This window comes from Neofelis nebulosa, chromosome 7 (assembly GCF_028018385.1).
Source record: "Neofelis nebulosa isolate mNeoNeb1 chromosome 7, mNeoNeb1.pri, whole genome shotgun sequence".
NCBI classification, from domain to species: domain Eukaryota; kingdom Metazoa; phylum Chordata; class Mammalia; order Carnivora; family Felidae; genus Neofelis; species Neofelis nebulosa.
This window is the reverse complement of record NC_080788.1, coordinates 135,633,485-135,651,850: the sequence shown is the minus strand read 5'-3', so window position 1 is coordinate 135,651,850 and position 18,366 is coordinate 135,633,485. Positions and strand designations below refer to the sequence as shown.

General features: G+C 53.5%; 1 protein-coding gene across 4 annotated transcripts in view; it reads left to right on the top strand.

The window, feature by feature from the left end:
* The window catches only part of CCDC88C (coiled-coil domain containing 88C), a 130,211-nt gene that overhangs the window by 92,953 nt on the left and 18,892 nt on the right, over positions 1 to 18,366 (top strand). For 3 of the 4 annotated variants that reach the window (XM_058740034.1, XM_058740037.1, XM_058740036.1), the window contains 9 exons: positions 466 to 1,536; positions 3,533 to 3,660; positions 5,024 to 5,162; positions 6,196 to 6,384; positions 7,550 to 7,711; positions 8,854 to 9,131; positions 12,074 to 12,217; positions 14,281 to 14,467; positions 16,435 to 16,580. In XM_058740034.1, the coding sequence (XP_058596017.1) occupies positions 466 to 1,536; positions 3,533 to 3,660; positions 5,024 to 5,162; positions 6,196 to 6,384; positions 7,550 to 7,711; positions 8,854 to 9,131; positions 12,074 to 12,217; positions 14,281 to 14,467; positions 16,435 to 16,580 (2,444 nt within the window). The remainder of the gene's footprint in view (positions 1 to 465; positions 1,537 to 3,532; positions 3,661 to 5,023; positions 5,163 to 6,195; positions 6,385 to 7,549; positions 7,712 to 8,853; positions 9,132 to 12,073; positions 12,218 to 14,280; positions 14,468 to 16,434; positions 16,581 to 18,366) is intronic. The other variant, XM_058740035.1, reaches the window with a different exon arrangement.

The window sequence follows — 18,366 nt, the reverse complement described above, 5'->3', positions numbered from 1 at the left end:
AAGTCATGGAGCTGACACTCTCCCTGAGCCTGAAGGACGAGGAGGGGACAGAGATGCTGTAGATCAGTGGGGGGAAGATGGGGGAGTGTTCAAGGCAGAGGGAACATCACGTGCAGCGTCCGCAGCAGGGGAGAGTGGCATACGGGGAGGCCACAGGTGGCAGGCTCAGGTCGTGGGGGTCTTGCTGCCCAGGATGAGGAGTACCAGAGAAATCCCTTTCATTCTCATTCTTGTAAATAAGAGGAAGAGAAGTGGTTTACATTTGTGAATCGCTGTGACTGCTGTGGATGTGTTTGGCTTGAACTGAGTAATGACTGCCCTTGACCTTGGCCTGGGAAGCAATGGGATGGCTCTGGGTGGTCCTTCAGGGGCCTACAATTTATTCTCCTAGTTTGGACCCAGGTCACTGAAATTTATCCATGCAACAGCCACCTCCTGTGTCATTCGCGTTATATTTCTCCGCAGATCAAGGATCTCGAGCAAGAAAAGGATCATCTCAACCAGGCAGTGTGGACGCTGCGGGAGAGGTCGCAGGTGAGCAGCGAGGCCCGGGTGAAGGACATCGAGAAGGAGAACAAAGCCCTCCACCAGACGGTGACGGAGACCAGCAGCAGACTCAGCAAGCTGGAATTCGAGAAGCAGCAGCTGCACAAGGACTTCGAACAGGCGAAGGAGAAGGTGGAGCGGGTGGAGGAGCTGGAGAAGGAGCTGCACCGGCTGGAGAAGGACAACGAGAAGCTGGCCAAGAAGGTGGCCTCCCTGAAGACCGCCACCGAGAAGGTGGACGCCCTGGAGCGCGAGAGTCGGGGCCTGGCTCTGGAGAACCGGAAGCTCAGGAAGTCGCTGGACACCCTGCAGAACGTGTCCCTGCAGCTCGAGGGTCTGGAGCGGGACAACAAGCAGCTGGACGAGGAGAACCTGGAGCTGCGCAGGATGGTGGAGACCATGCGCTTCACCAGTGCCAAGATGGCTCAGATCGAGAGGGAGAACCAGGAGCTCGAGCGGGAGAAGGAGGAGCTGAGGAAGAACGTGGAGCTGCTGAAGGCCCTGAGCAAGAAGTCCGAGCGCCTGGAGCTCAGCTACCAGGGCGTGAGCGCCGAGAACCTGCGGCTGCAGCAGACCCTGGAGAGCAGCAGCCAGAAGTCCCAGGCCCTGGAGCAAGAGCTCGGCGAGCTGGAGGCCGAAAACCAGGTCCTGCGGCGCGACCTGGAGGCCCTTCGGCTCTCCCACAAGCAGCTGGAGAGGGCTGAGAAGGACAGGAAGGCCCTGGAGCAGGAGGTGGCCCAGCTGGAGAAAGACAAGAAACTGCTGGAGAAGGAGGCAAAGCGGCTGTGGCAGCAGGTGGAGCTCAAGGAGGCGGTCTTAGATGACAGCACCGCGAAGCTGTCTGCCGCCGAGAGGGAGAGCCGCGCCCTGGACAAGGAGCTGGCCCGCTGCAGGGACGCGGCCAGCAAGCTGAAGGAACTGGAGAGGGACAACAGGGACCTCACCAAGCAAGTCACCATGCATACGAGGACGCTGACCACCCTGAGAGAGGTGAGCTGGCACCGGCAGGCCCCTCCCCCGTGGTGAGGGGGTGGGGGTGTGTGCCTCCCGAGCAGACGTGAGACTGTGTGTGTGTGTGTGTGTGTGTGTGTGTGTATGTGTGTGTGTGTGTGTGTGTGTGTCTGCCCTGATTCTGAACAGAATAAGGTCTGCCGGTGCGAAGAACAAAGGGAAAGCACTGGTTCTAATCTCCCTGCCCAGAGATGCCCAGAGATGACCACTGCTCATAGTCTGGCCGATTTTATCCCGTCATTCCCCATGTGCATTTGTACATACACACGCTTGACATCGTGCGTCCCTGCATCCTAAGCTCTTCTGTTGTTTACTTACTCTGCCTTTCTTTTCTCATTACAGTAAGTAAGATTGAAGTCATGGATTTCTAATGGCTACAGGGTTTTAATGCTGTAGATTTACTGCAATTAGTTTTTGGACGTTTAGGTGGTTTTCCAATTCTTTTCATTATTTTAGATACCACTGGACACTTGCATACATATATCTGTTTTCTCAGGCTATATTTCTAGAAGCAAAAGTAGGAGTTCTAAGGGTATGAACATCCTAAAGTTTCTTGCTAAGTTGGCATCCTACTGTTTCCCCAGTATTTATTGCATGGGCCCTCTGGGGGTTCCTTCAGTGTTTGAGGGGGAATAAACTGCTTTAGTAAATGACTTCAGCATCTGAATGGCCCGGCACAGAAGTTGAGTCTCACGTAGGTAGGAGTTGAGTGTGGCTGTTCATGGACAGCCTTAAATTCAGTGACTTGGGCACCTGGTTTCTCCCATCCTGTGGCTCGGCCATCCCGCAGTGGAGTCCTCTTCTGGCTGTGGCAGTAAATGAGGAAGACAGTGGGTAAGAAAGATTGCACTCCACTGTACAGAACGTGGTCACATGGCTGCACCTAGCTGCAGGCGAGGCTGGGGAACGTGTTTCAGCGGTGTGCCAGGGGAGAAAAGGAAATAGATTTGGTGAACACAGGGATGTCTCCATGTTCATGTGCGGGAAGATCATAAGGCTATGGGAGAGAGAGTTCACTAATGTGACCCCTAGTCCCTGCCTCTGGAAGCAGAAGATAAGTTCTGCCATGGTCACACTCAAGCCCGGAGTCATAGCGGCTCATCACGCCAGGGACTGACTTCTCATTCGTGAGAGTCCAGGTGACTCCCCAGGAGCCTGTCATCTGTGCTGTGACTCAGCAGTCCAGGCTGCTTTGATTTATGGCTCCGCCTTCTCAGCACGGGGCTTGGGCAGCTGCTGAGGCAGGACACAGGCAGCTGGAAGGTCATACACCGGCTCTGCTGTGCTGCAGCCAGGAGGTGACCCACAGCATGTCCACCCACCACTCACTGGCCAGAACTACCGGGTAGCTGGGACATTTGGGGTGAGCTGATGGAGTGTTGGGCGAGCGCCACGCTGTCACACGGCCGTCGAAGGCCTGAGGATTTGGTGGGGGGTCAGCTTGCATGCCAAGTAGCTGGGGCACTGGGCAGAGAGCAGTACCTGCCTGGAGAGCTTCGAAGATGGGTGGGAGTAAGAAGGAGGACCTACATACAGTAAGTAAACCACCTAAATGAGAGCAACTGCTTTTGCAGAATAAACCACAACCAGAGTTTTTAGTAAAATCTTTATCTCTTTTGTCCTTTTTTCTGTTCCAAATTCTCCGCAAGGAGCATTTAATTCCATTACTGCACAGAAAAGGTAATCGTGTTAGAATTCAAAGCTCCTACTCAAAGGTCAACATAAATGGCGTTGCACAAACACACGTCCTTCCCGTATCACCATGGAGGCTGGGAGGCTGGGAAAGCGCGTCTGTCCCTTCCCTTTGGAAGATGTCCCTGAGGTTCACTTGTCCCGTGGAACTGTCTGCTCAGCCCTCAGGACACCTGAGTCACCCATGACTCGGGAAGATGGCTCCTCGGCCTTGAGAAGGGCCTGTGCCAGGCCCTCCGTGCTGGGCTCCCGTCCCACGCGCATCCTCTCCCTGTCCTGGCAGGACCTGGTGCTGGAGAAGCTCAAGAGCCAGCAGCTGACCAGTGAGCTGGACAAACTGAGCCAGGGGCTGGAGAAGGTCGGCCTCCACAAGGAGCTGCTGCTACAGGACGAGAGCAACCATGGCAACACGTGAGGACCTCCCTGCCGCGATCTGTGGGCTCTTACCCGGGGCTGCACGCCGCACGCTCCCAGCTCCAGAGCTCTGTTCACTCTACCTACCTCGGGGCTTGTTTTCTTGTGGTCTTTATGAGGGGCTTGTGTCCTTTACAGATCATCTCCCTGGAGGTTTGCAGGGAGGGGTGAAAGGAGACTCTCTTGTCCAGTGGAAAGGCTTCTCAATTTTTTTTAAATACACTTTTTAGAGCAGCTTTAAGCTCAAAGCCAAGTTAAAGGGAAGGGACAGAGATTTCCTGAATGCCCTGTGCCGCCCCGCCTCAACCCCCGCCCGGCATCACCTCCCTGTAATCCGTATCCCCACCAGGGTGGTGCATGTGTTACACTTGATGTGCCTCCACTGACCCATCATCACCCAAAGTCCACAGTTTACATTGGAGGCCGCTCTGGATGGTGCACATTTCATGGGTTTCAACCCTTGTGTAATAACCTGCATCTGCCAAGTGTCCTACAGTTTCTCTGCCCTGAAAATCCTGTGTTCCACCTATTCATTCCTCTTTTCCTGGTCCCAGCCCTTTAATTTTTAAACATTTAACCGTTGTAGTCTTTGCCTGCGGTTCTTTCTGTAACCGTCTCATTGTTCAAAGAAATCCAGTATCATGGATTTTTCCTGGACTTGTAACTGACAAGATCCACAGGATGGATAACGTGTGACACGCTGTCGGTGTGGTGAAAAGGCTACCACTTACCTAGCTGGCATTGTAGTCTTGGGCAAATGGCCTAATCTTTTTCCTTCCCTTCCCTTCCCTCCCCTCCCCTCCCCTCCCCTCCCCTCCCCTCCCCTCCCCTCCCCTCCCCTCCCCTCCCCTCCCCTCCTTCTTAATGTTTATTCTTGAAAGAGAAATGAGTCAGGGAGGGGCAGGGAGAGAGAGAGGAGAGAGAATCCCAAACAGGCTCCTTGCTTGTCAGCACAAAGCCCAACATAGAACTCAGTCTCACAAAGCATGAGATCATGACCTGAGCTGAAATCAAGAGTCAGATACTTAACCGATTGAGCCACCCAGGTGCCCTGTGCTTAATTAACCTTTCTGAGACTAAGTTTCCCCATCTGTAAAATGGCCTTGATGATACCTTCCTCTAAGACTATGCCTGTAAGACTACAGCAGTGATGTCTCATTGGAGGGTGTCACAGGTGTGTGCAGGGAGCCCCGGGGAGGGCTCTGGGTGATGGCTTTTGGCTCCTACAGTTCTGGGCCAAATGCTGCAGAATAATAGGGAAAACGAGCTTAATGGAGGAGATAGGTGTTGGTAGCTGGGAGACTGGGGGCTTGTGGGTAGAAGAGGCAGATAGGTACAGTTGTGTCTTTGTATTTTTCAGAAAGTTCAAGATTCTGGAGGACAGAAATGACTCATTAAAAACAACATTAGCCCTGAAAGAAGAAAAGATTGTGTTTTTAGAAGCTCAGATGGAAGAGAAGGCCAGCCTGAACCACCAGTTGCAGAATGAGCTCCAGGTGGTAAGATCTGGCCCCCTTCGGTGCCACACTGTAAGTCCCAGTCATGAGGCCCCTGCCCCACCTTTTCCAGCCCCTCACCTGGGGGTAGCAGAGGGCCGGCCTGGATGTCCATTTCTCGGAGCAGATGTACTGAGATGCAGGGTTCTGAGCGGGGGAGCTACCATCACAATCCTGTGCATTGGGGCTGGACAGGAGGAGAGGAGGCCACATTCAGAGCAGCACTGAGTCTGCTAGGCAAGATCGGGAACACCGATGAGGACCAGTGTGAGATTATGAGCATCGAGACCAGACAGAGGCCTCGAGTCTCTTGGGCACCCTCACATGGGACAGGTGGGCGTGGGTGCACAGGTGCTTCATCAGGATGTCCACTCCTGGTGATATGTGCTCTTCCAGCTCTCCTTTGCTTCTTTTAAGCAAAGGCTTTTTTTTTTTTAATGGTTATTTATTTTTGAGAGAGAGCAGGAGTAGGGGAGGGGGAAGAGAGAAAGGGAGACACAGGATCCGAAGTGGGCTCTGCACTGACAGCAGTGAGCCCGATGCGGAGCTCAAACTCCAGAACGGATCATGGCCTGAGCTGAAGTTGGACGCTTAACCAGTTGAGCCACCCAGGCGCTCCCCCAACCCCCCGCCCCTTCTGCTTTTTGAAGCCTTGGCACATTTCTTGGCTGCGTGATTGAACAAGGAATCTAGAACAGAGTGGTTCTAGAGCTGGAAGGGGCTTTGTAACATCACCCGGTCCACGTCCCCCAGGCTCATCTCCATTTGATGGAGTGGACAGCTGAAGCTCGGGAAAGCGAGAAGACTTGCCAAGGTCATGTGGTTGAAGTTGAGACCGAGGCAGATGTCTGGAAGGAGGGGGAGCACAGGGTGGGTTATGTACGTTCCCTGCAGAGCAGAAGGACGGTGTCTGGCTTATCACTGGTGCCAGGTGAGGGGTTGGGTTTGCTATGGGGCTCTCCTCTAGCCACGAACTCGGAGCTCTGAGCCAGCCTTTTCCTGCCCCAAGTCTGCTTTTCCTGCTCCCACCCCACAGTTGAAGACCGAGTGTGAGGTCCTCAGGCAGAACCAGCAGGAAGGGAAGCACTTGGAGAACTCTTTCAAACACCCTGTGGACACTCTGGTCACCGGTCTCCAGGGGAAGGAGCCCTGGGGACCCAGCCACAAGGAAGCCACCATGGAGCTGCTCCGAGTGAAGGACCGGGCCATCGAGCTGGAACGGAATGTGAGTGGGCTGCCCCTGCTGCGGTCGTTGAGAGAGAGAGAGAGAGAGAGAGAGAGAGCGAGCGTGCGCAGTGCACTCTGTTGATTGTCCCAGTGATAGGCCGCCATTACCATAAAGGACACGAGACGTCAGAATCTGTTGAGATTTACCCAGATCCAGCTGAATACTTCTTGAGTTGTCCTGGCAAGTCCTATGAGCTACTTGTCATTTGAGATCTTGTCAGCCTTTCTAGCGGAAAGGAGCGCGTTCGCATTTTCCCATGGTGAATCCCTGTCTGCCTGCCCGTCAGACTTGGCCCTTGGCTTGTACACCAGCCCCGTTTCCACAGTGTTCCCCTAGGGGTTGACAGACCGTGGCCTGCCAGCCCACGGACATCTGCTTTGTTACATATTGTGTGTGGTCTTCCCACCCTCGTGGCAGACGTAAGTGGTTGCAGTGGAGACCACGTGCCTGGAAGACTGCAGAATTCTGTCCGTCCCTTTACAGAAGTTTGCCGGTGCATGTCTAACCCCCGATGTTGTCGGACTCTCCCAACAACCTTGTGAAGCGGGTAGTGATGATCTTCATCATTTGACAGATGAGAAAGTGGAGACAGGTTAAGAGACTCGACCCTAGGCCCCGTGCTAGTAAGGGACAGCACTGGACTGTAACCCATATGTCCTGGCCCGGTTGGTGGCATATTTTACATGGTATTTCTCAGTCTGCTGGGACGTGAACCACCTTATTCTGTCTGTTGTCGCTCCTGAGTAGGGTGAGGTGTGGCCACAGGCTTTGACTCCCTGTCCTGTGGGAGAAGCTCACAGAACGGCACTTGTGGGGTGTTCAGCAGAAAACAGAAGCATTACAGAGAGAAGACACTGCACGGCTTTAACCCCAGCTTGCCTTTGCCTTGCACTCAGATGCTCAGGTTTGAAGCCATATCGCCATTAGGTGAATGCATTTCTGTCTGGAAAGCACATACCAAAAAAAAGTAGTTCTCTCCCCTCCCCCCCAATTCTGTTGATTGTCTTTTCCAAGAGGGAAACGTTACTTGTCTCACCTGTTGGATTCTGGCTTTAGTCCCCATAGCATCAACTCTCGAGTGTTGCTTCCAACCCCAGTGCCTGTGGCCGGTTACATTTCCCAAGCCAGTGTCTGACGGGCCCCGTGCTTCCTCATCCCCTAGAACGCAGCTCTGCAGGCAGAGAAACAGCTGCTCAAGGAACAGCTGCAGCACTTAGAGACCCAGAACGTGGCCTTCAGCAGTCAGATCCTGACACTGCAGAAACAGAGCGCCTTCCTGCAGGAGCACAACACCACGCTGCAGACCCAGACGGCCACGCTGCAGGTGAGTGAAGGCCCAGCCACAGGCATCACGTAGAGACCAGCCCGCCACACTGGCTCCTCCGAGCACGGGAGAGTCTCCGCACATTTATTTTGCGTTGGCTCATTGCAAACAGCGGGGCCCGGCCTGGGGGTCTTTGAAGGTGGTGCAGGTTTGTTTCCAGTGACTGAGCCCGTGGCTGCAGGGCTGGAAACTTGCTCTGCTTGGACTTGCCTGTTTCTCAAAGTCTCTTCCATAAGCTTTGACCAGGAATGACTTGGAAAAGAGGTTCTGGACTCAAATAAGTCGATTTTATGTACTATAAAACCTGGCAGAGTCTCTGTTAAGCTAGTGTGAATTTTTAATCTCCACGAGGGACATATAGGGCATCAAGTAGCTGCCAGGCTTTTGAGAGCTTCTAGTGAAACTGGTATTCCATGCCGCATATTCGAGGACGTTTTATTTATGGTTAATACATTGCGAGGAAATGAATTAATCGTTCATTAATGCAGTTTTTGAGAAAAGTGTTTGAAAACACGGAACATGGGTCAGGACAGTAAACAGGAAACTATTAGGCAAAGATGTTGGAATTTGTTGTATTAAAATAACAAAATTGGATACTGGTTGTTGGTTTTGGTGGTGGTGGCTGTCGCCGGGTCTTCGTCTGGGTTTCACGTCAGTAAAAGTGGCCCCAGAATGAGTCAGGCAGTGCTGCCTCTTCAGTTTTCTGATAGTTTGGGATGTTGTGGGGTGGTGGTTCTGGGAGCATCAGTTAGGGTGGCTGGTGGTGGTGACCGGGTATTCTGCAACGTCACTGGTTTTCTACTTGTTCTAGGAAACAGGTGTGTGAAAGTAGTCAAAGGGGGTGCCCGGGAGCTTCTCCAGAGAAAGGACATAATTGGCCCCGAAAGGTCCCATGTAGGGAGGGTGCAGGACCAGAGCCGTCTGACAGTCTGGTGCTGCCTCTTTCCAGAGCGGTTTCTCAAGTTCAGACAGAACTGTCCTCAGCGGCTGGGTGTTGGCTGCCCCGAGGGTCCCTGTTGTCCGGGTGTCCGCCTCCGGCTCCTCACGGCTCCTCACGGCGTGGTCACCGCGAGCGGGGACACGGAGCGTGTGGCTCCCTGGGGCCTGCCCGCGGTCAGGCGGAGCCTTCTCCCTCCCGGCAGGTGGAGAATTCCACTCTGAGCTCCCAGAGTGCCGCGCTCACCGCGCAGTACACGCTGCTCCAGAACCAGCAGACGGCCAAGGAGAGCGAGAATGAGAACCTGCAGAAGCAGCAGGAGCAGCTGACGGCGGCCTACGAGGCGCTGCTGCAGGACCACGAGCACCTGGCCGCGCTCCACGAGCGGCAGTCCACGGAGTACGAGGCCCTCATCCGCCAGCACAGCTGCCTGAAGACGCTGCATCGGAACCTGGAGCTGGAGCACAAGGAGCTCCGGGACAGGTGTGTGCGGGCCTCTGGCGGCGCCCCTGCCCCTCTGGGCTCATGTCCTTGCCCACAAGCCTTCCCCGCGTTTCCTCTCGGGCCGTTGCTTCACGTTGTCTGGGACACCCAGACTTTCCCGGAGGGAAGTCCATCGAAAGTCCCACCCAGCGGTTGGATGAGTTTGTGCAGCTGGAGGTCGGGTGACAGGAGGGTCCCCGAGTAGAGAAGGGGGTGCCGTGCCCACTCCCAGCTCAGGGAATCCCCAGCCTTGGGGTTCCTGCTTCCCTAAGGATTCCCCCACCTCTCCCTTCCTCTCCAAACCAGGAAAAAGGAGGCCATTCACCACAACTGCCCTGCAGTTTTTTACACTGACCTGCTCCCATGGACTTCCCCAGCCTCGTTTTCCCTGTCAAGGTCTGGGACGCTTTCTTTCCAGCCTTTGATTTTGGCAGCTTGTGAATATATAGAAAGCAAATAGAACAGTATAATGAGACCCCCGTGTACCTCTCAGCCATACCTCTCTCTCCCCCTGCCTGCCCTCCTTTCCTTTTTTAATCTAAAATTTACATGCACTGAAACCTACAGGTCTTGGCACTCTTCACAAAGCAGGGTCCTGGGTTTCGTGTACATTCAGCTAGCGTTGCCCGAGCTCCTGTCCCCCGGCAGATCCCTGAGTGCTTCCGGGCAGGACCCGGAGTCTGGTGGGAGGGGTGCTGTGCACCTGACTCTGACCCAGGAGAGAGCTGTGTCTCTACAGAGAGGTGGGCACTCAAGCCCACGGAGCTGTGTAGGAGGGAACAGTTGATTAACCACTTCCTGTGCTTGTCAGGTGTCCTTGCTGACAGCATCTCCTTTGACTGGTCTTAGTCACGGAGCTGCAAAGTGGTAAGGGCATCTGATGATGCTGAGGGCACAGAGGTGATGACATTCATTTATCCACTCACCCGTTGCTTCTCTGGGGTCCTCTACCTGCTCTCTCCACCCACATCTCCTTTCTTCAGGAGCTGTCGAAGCATCTGCTCCTAGTAAGACACTATGCCTTCCAGCCCAAATTAGCGTCTTGTGCCTCTGGGCATTTCCATCTCCCCTCTCCTCCTGAGCCCCTCCTAGGTTCGTGTGGCACTTGGTGAGCGTGGACTGTGTGCATGGTGCTGTGTCTGGACTTGCCAGGGATGCTCCCGGTTGGCTAATGAAGTGGAGCGAAAGGTGTTCACAGAGCTCTGAACCTTGCCCACTGCTCACCAGGCACTTATGCATCTTGTCATTAACATCTTGTTCTATGTTCTAATTGTGTCTCACGATATTCTTAGTGTCTGTTTAGAGGATGAAGGTTTTTGCAAGTGGAGTTTGGACTGGCCTTGAGGGGGTTCACTGTTGTTTTCCCTCTGGCTCCTTGTCAATACAGCAGGCAGAACTACTGTGTTGCTTGAATTTTCACTGGCTGGACAGATGGCTGGAGGCCCCCTTGGTCTGTCTGCAGTGGGGCTGTGGCTTTGGGAGTGTAGTTACTTGGAACACAGGGATGATGGCACTTTTTAAATTGGATGCTCATTTCTTCGTTCCCTTAATAGATATTTACCAAGTGCCATGCCTCGTACCCAGGATTCACTGGTGAGCAGGACACATGGCATCAGTCCTGCAGTTAGGTGGTTACTAGTGGTTACAGATACCCCTGTGGGCTTTTCCAAGACATGACCACAGGGAAACACATTTTGGGGAGCCCTGATATCTGCCTGTGGCCCTAATTTGCAAACCTGGATGGCTTTTTTCAGAATTGTTAGCCTGGTTGAGAAATGTCACCACCTGAGAAGCTAGACAGAGCTTCCACTCCCAGCTTTATGCTTCTCCACAGTGTGGCAGAAGGCCCCACAAAAGTGTGTCATTGAACGGCTGCCTAAGCAGGTTTCTGACTTTGATCCCCGACTAGTCCTGGCTCTAGTCAGGTGGTATAAGCGTAGTTGCTGTGGGGCCTGAGGGCGCAGGCGTGGAGCTGTGAAGACAGGTTGGGCACCCTGTCACACTGTCTGACAAGGAAGGGGGTCTGCAGAGGAGGGATTTGCCCGAATGGGGATGATTGAAAGGTGGTGCCTTAGTCGTTGCCATGGATTTGGGGGAGATCCTGAGTTGTCTTTGAACACGGATGTTTCCGGCAAGTGGGAAAGACAGCCTGGGCTTCTCAAGGGGTCCATCCTCCTGTGCTCTGCTGGTCTCCAGAGACAACTACACAGTAACCCCCGGAGACCTAGGCTGCAGAAGGAGAGAAAAGTCTAAGGGGAGGGGGAGGGCTGTGGTTGGGGATCCTGAGAAAAGGCTGTGCGCGCATGCGTGTGTGTGTGTGAGTGTGTGTGTGTGTGTGTGTGTGTGTGTGTGAGTGTGTGTGTGTGTGTGTGTGTGAAGAATTGGCCACTGGCAGCCAGTAGGTCCCCATCAAGCAAGCCTCTGTCCCAGCAGCAAGGCCAGGCAAAGAACAAGGAGACTCAATTCTGGAGGAGAGGAGGGCAGAGGGCTCACCCAGGCCCCAGTGAAGAGGGATTAAGAGTTAAGTGTGGTGGAATTCAGCTGTTTATTTTGTCGTTTCTTGTAGATGTGTTTGTGCTTAGCGAACCACCTAGTAATGTAGCCATGACTCCTGAAGGGAAGGGCTCAGAGTGCAGGAAACATAGCCCAGGCGGCCGGAGAGGAATGGCTGGTTTGACGGGGAATCTGAGGGACTGTGGACACGTGTGGGGCTGGAGGAGACCCCTGGCCCAGACACCTCTCCTGGCCACCGTTCTCTGTTTTTCTGCTGCCCTGCATCTCGCCCTGCCTGTTCCTGCCCCATCCCCCTCAAAGACGCCAGAGAAAGCCTCCAGAGGGGCCCTGCCTTCTGTGGGCAGCTTCACAGTCCTCTGGGGAGTTGGGTACCTGGAGGGAAAGGAGGCCCCAGCCCAGCTCCCAGCGGGTGTGCTCCCCTCCGCCAGGCACGACGACATGCTGAAGCGTCAGGCGGAGCTGGAGGAGCGGGAGAAGGTTCTGAACACCGAGAGGGAGGCACTGCAGCAAGAGCAGAGGACGGGCGCCATGGCCGTGGGTGAGAACCAGCGGCTGCGGGGAGAGCTGGACAGGTGAGCTCCGTGTGGGGCGGCTGCCATCCGGGATTTCATGTAGACGCACTCAGCCCTGCTGAGAGGAGGTCAGCGGGGGTCCCCTGGCAGTCCTGTATGTTTATATTTTTACTTAAAAAAAAATTTTTATTGACTTTTTGAAAGAGTATGCACAAGTTGGGGAGGGGCAGAGAGAGGGGGAGACCCAGAATCCAAAGCAGGCTCCAGGCTCTGAGCTGTCAGCACAGAGCCTGACGTGTAGGCTCGAACTCATGAACCGCAAAATCATGACCTGAGCCGAAGTCAGATGCTCAACCGACTGAACCACTTGGGTGCCCCGCAGACCTGTATTTTTATAAGCCCTGTCCTGTTCACAGCTGGGTGGCACAGTTGAGAGGGGGCTCTAGCTTGTTGCTGGGATGGAAGGACTCGAGAGACACATTGCATCAGGCACAGACCCTCATCTGATGTAGGCCACACGGCGATCTCATGAAGGACACACCATTGATGCTTGTTGTGAATTCCTGTTGTGAATTCACCTCCTTCCTAAAATGTATGTGTCACCCCCAAATCGATCCTCATGGTACTTTGATGTACATGCCCGGGGTGGCCCAGTACCTGAGTCACCTAACACACACATTTCCAGCTGAGGACATACAAGGATGCTCTGCCTTCCTGTTTCAGTTCTCATACTGTGAATAAGCATCCTTTTTGTGACCCGTGGGATTTTCATATTTTTGTTTTATTTCGTGGCAGTTTTACTATTTAAAATACCCACCAAGTGGAGTACTGAAGTGTTGTCTCGTGTTCCTAAGTGCAAGGCTGTGATGGCCTTACGGGGAAAGTACACATTAGATAAGCTCCATTCAGGCAGGAGCTACGGTGCTGTGGCCGGGAGGTGTCTTTAAACAGAGACTCCTATAAAATAAGGAATGTCTTGATCGGTCGACTAAAATGTTGTAACCAGAGGAGGAACCTGTACTGTGCATTTTCCCGAGGAGCAGTGGTTCAGTATCCACCAGTTCAGTGATCTTGGGGGACCTCACAGAGCATCACTACCTCAGATAACGAGAGTCAGCTCTACTGTTATTATCCCCCCCACTTTTTTAACAGATAAGAAACAGGCTCAGAGATGAGCAAATTTTTTCAAAATCACTTAATGGCAGAATCAGGATTTGAATCCAGTCTTACCACAATGACCGTATAAAGCTGCTTCCTCTCCATGTCCTTGCACGAATGTGCACCGGGACCACATACTGCGGTGTGTCCTGTGCCCTGGGAGACCAGGCTCGCGGGTGAGGGAGTGTCGGCGATAGGCCGGACAGTGACGTGGAGAAGAACACAGCGGCTGAAGGTTGTCAGCCGCGAGGCAGGCTCACCGCTACCAGGTCATCTTTCCGTTTTATGCTTTTTTCTTAAGAGAAACGGGACATCGGAGTATTGACGTGAGACTTTCAGGTTTCTAAATGTTTCTAAATCAGGCACACTGATCCATTTAAAAGAAGGGTGCGGGGCCAAATAAGACACAGCTGTGTCCAAATGAAATCCGTGAGCCTCCAGTGACTGGAACTTTCTGATCCAAATCTTCCCCCAAGAAATCCCAGTTAGATAATAGTTATCGTGATGATGATAATTTTAGTGGGTTTCTGTAAAACCCTGGCATCTCATTTTATTTATCCCAGGAGTTGAAGTTAGAAAGGAGCTTGAAATTGGGAAGAGCCAGACGCAAAAATGTTCTGGTTCTGTGTTTCCAAAAAACAAAACAAAACACGCTAACTACCGAACCCTTTTTTCGAAGTACATATGCAGATATCCCAAGGCTTTAAAGGCAAAAGACATCATAGCAGTGATACTCTGTTGGAGCAGGTGTCTGAGCCTACCCACTCTGTCCCCCCAGCCCAGTGTGAGGACACCAGGGGGATCCTTGTAGAACCCCAAGGGACGCAGTTTGAAAACTGCTGATTTTGTTCAAGCCTCTCATTTTACACGTGAAAGAACTGAGGCCCAGAGAGGCCATCCTCTCGTGTAAGGCTGCACAGCAGGGACAGCTCTTCAGCTCTTGGCCTGTGGCTCTCCACCCCCAGGGTCAATTTCCTGCACCACCAGCTGAAGGGGGAGTATGAGGAGCTGCACGCCCACACCAAGGAGCTGAAAACCTCCCTGAACAACTCACAGCTGGAGCTGAACCGCTGGCAGGCACGGTTTGACGAGCTGAAGGAGCAGCACCAGAACATGGACATCTCGCTGACCAAGCTGGACAACCGCTGCGAGGTGAGGCCTCAGGACGTGGACAGCCCTGGGCCCAGTGGGGTTGCAGTGGGTCTGTGCTGGCGTCGGCATCCGAAGACTCTGTGGAAGGCGGTACGGGGTCTGAGAGGGTACTGAGGTATTTAAAAGGGAGACAGACACCATGATTGGCAGAGATGTATTAGAAAACACCTTTCCATCTGCCCTGTGCTTCCCCGAACATCGGAGACATGCGTGGGGACAGCAGAACACAGACTTATTTCCATCCCCTTGTCTGTGTCTACACTTTCATCCTTGCAATTCAGTATCCACGCTGTTCCCGAGAAATGGCGTGAATGGCTGACTCTGGCTCCGGGTCCTGTATCCCGGGGCATCTGGGATGGAGCTTACTCAGGAGTGCCCGGGTCTCCAGAGGAGCAGAGCTCTCTTTTGGTGCACTAGGTTGGAAATTGTCTTCTTAGCAAAACCATCTCAAATGAAATCGTAAGCAGACCCCGCGACAGATAAGACCAAAGTGGATTGGGCAGGAGAGAGCACTTGGTCCCTCCCCAGCTTCATCCGTGGGTCCCTCCCCATGGACGGCACCATCCCCAGGACATAGCTCCTCTTGCCTCTCGTTTGTCCAGAAATCCTCTCAGAGGCCTTTTCCTTCGAGCTCGTGGTGGCCCTGTGGGACATCTCAGCTGAGGAAACCAAGGCCCAGGTGCCTCAAGCCCCCCTGGGCTGGGGCAAGGGGCGTGTGGAGGAGGTGGGGGCCAGACTTTAGGCCAGAGGAAGCCTCAGCCACCATAGGCTGTGCTGTCACAGGGAGGTTCTTTAGGGTTTCGGAGGAGACCTCAGACTGAGGTCCACGGTAGTGGAATGGAGCTCTGTCTGAAGCCAAAGCCTGGGATTTTCCTGCTACATCACCCGTACTGATCTTCTGAAGCAGGAGTTGGCAGATCTCAGCCCATGAGTCAGATCTAGCCCACTGCCTGTTTGTATACCTTCGGCTATGAACTAAGAATGTCTTTGACAGTGGTAGTGGTTGGGAGAAATCGAAAGAATAGTTTGTGTCCAGTGGAAATGATAAGAAACTTAAGGATAATTTTTTTAATGTTTATTTTTGAGAGAGAGGGAGGGAGGGAGGGAAGGCGGGCAAGCGAGTTTGGGAGGGCAGAGAGAGAGGGAGACGCAGAACCCGAAGCAGGCTCCAGGCTCCTAGCTGTCAGCACAGAGCCCGATGCGGGGATCGAACCCACAAACCGTGAGATCATCATGACCTGGGCTGACGTCGGACACTTAACCGAATGAGCCCCCCAGGCCCCCCAGAAATGATAGGAAATTTAAATGTCCGTGTCTGTCAGCAGTTTTATGGGAACATGGCCTCACCCGGTACGCTTACATTTTGTCTGTGGCTACTTCCTGCTGCAGCAACTGAGTCAAAGCTTTGCAACAGGTGACCCCCTTTCAGTCTGGAAAGCCTGAAATACTTAGTGTCAGGTCCTTTGAAGAAAAGGTGTGCTGACCCTCTTCAAGAGCAGAGCTGCCCACCAGAAATAAAGCACAAGCCATGTGCACATGTTAACGTTTTCTAGTAGCCATGTTAAAAAAGTAAGAACAGGTGGGATTAATTTTCATAGGATATTTTGTTTGGCTAACATATCTAAAATATTATCATTTCGACGTGTATCCAAAAAAATATCTTCTATGTTCTTTACTATCATTAAGTCTTCACAATCTGTCGTGTACTTTGGCACACCTCCGTTCAGACTAGCTGCATTGTAAGCTCAATGGCCACACGTTGCTGGTGACTGCCAGATTGGGCAGGGCAGGTGCAGAAGGAGTTCAGCTCTTCCCATGCCATTGGCTCTTTTGGTCCTTGCAGGTTCTCACTGGCAGAGGAGGGGTGCACGTCCCTGTGCACGTGGCCCTTCCCCTGGAAGCCACATTCCCAGCAGAGGAATCACGGGATCGCGTAGTGTCTGAAATGCTGTTGATCTGTGTTGTAGCTGCTCTCCCGTCTCAAGGGAAACTTGGAGGAAGAAAATCATCACCTCCTGAGCCAGATCCAGCTGCTGAGCCAGCAGAACCAGATGCTTCTAGAGCAGAACATGGAGAGTAAGGAGCAGTACCACGAGGAGCAGAAGCAGTACATGTAAGGGCATGTGTGGGGTTGACGCCTGTACGCAAAGGGCAGGGGGAGGTTCTAGCTTCCCCGGCCCCATCCAGGACCTGTGACACTGTGGACAAGGAATGGCCCCGAGCCTGTTGGCATCCTGAGGGCAAGGGGGCGGACCATCTTACCAACACATCCTTCTCTTGGCTTCCCTGGAATGGTTCTAGGTTTCTGTAAGTGGTGGTGGTTAGCTTTTGTTTGTGTTTCAAAGGCAGTACCCCCACCAGAAGCTTTGGAATCTGCTTTTGGAATTAAGCTCACTTTTAAAAATAGGACAGTGCCGGTGAGAAATACCTCAGGGAAGAATCCAAATGGAAGGCTGAGCACAGGTGCCACAGCTGGTGTCTTTCTGTCACCTGTGTCTGTTTTCCCCTGGATTGTCGCAAAGTGGGTTGTTGCTGTGCTGTGATTGTCCTCTCTCAGCTGGTGTTAATGAAGTGCCAGCTCTGGCACGGGCCCCATGGGGTGCACAGATCCATTCCCTGGGGGCCAGGAACTGGTAGGGGTGGGGGGTTGTGCGAGGAGCACCTCCGTGCTGGGCACCTGCTGAGCTTCATGGAAGGCAACGTAGTGGGGAGATGAGGTTCTCTTGTGGACATGGAAGGTGGGCAGGTGGGGAACCTGAAGGTGGAGCTCAGCAGTGTTCTGGGTGCAGGGAATGTACACGGAAAGAAGCCTGGACGAGGAGGTGGGCACTCAGCCGTGGAAGGCTTCTCTGTGCAGCTTGTGAGTTTGGATTTGCCGGGAAGGATGCCATCATCCGAAAGGATGCTGGTCTAGCAGGGCCTAGGAAATAGAGGTCTGGAGGAGGAGCCCTGGTCCTGGAAACCTCATGCTTTAGAAGTTGAGTAATCCAAGATCCATCTCGTGGATACGGGGTGATTTTCACCACTCTGTGCTGTGGTGGGTGGGCTCTCCTTCCTCATGAGGGGGTACTGGCTGGCCAGTGTGGGGAACGCAAGAGGAAGCTGGCTGGCAGAGGGATGTGATCACAGTGAATGCCGCCTCACTGGGCCCGCTCTCCAGCATAACAACGCTGCTTCGTTACTTTTCTGGCTTTGATCCTGTAGAGGTGGCTCGCCATCTACTGGAGGATGGTTTACATTGAAAACCACGCTGTAAATTTAGGGTAGATCGGACTGACAGAAGTTGGCCGTCTGTAACCCAGCTGATAAAAAATGCCAGCAGGGGGTTGGGCAGGTGCTAACCAGAAGAGTAAGAGCCTGGTATCCAAGGGGGATGATTTGATGGTGGTTTTGCATTAGAGAGTGCGGAATGCCGGGGGCTTAGCAAGCTTCCCAGAGCCTGCGCTGAACAGAGAGCACCGTTCTGGGCCCTGGGAGGGGTGCAGTGCCCACTCGCAGGGAGTTACTGTGCGTCTGTGGGGCCAGACGACCACGGAAGTGCTCACAGAGGAAGGCTGAGCAGCATGGCAGTGAGACAGAAGAATAACACAGACATCAAGCCAAGGGGGCTGGGAGCAGAGTGGGGCTTCCTGGTGGGCGCCAGAGGTTCACGAAGCTGTCACTCTTGGGATGTCATTGTGCAGTGATGTCTCAGCCCTCAGTTCGGATGGAGCCCCTACAGCTCCACGACAGAGGCCTGTTTACCTGTCTCTGGTTCAGAGGCCTCCTTTTCTAACAAGGAGACCAGGGTTCTGAGCTGTCATGGCTGCTGAGACCCAGGTGGCAGCCTGTGGGCAGTGCGTGTAGAAGGCACCGCCCCTGGGACTCCTGAGATAAAGCAAACCAGAAGCACACCCTTC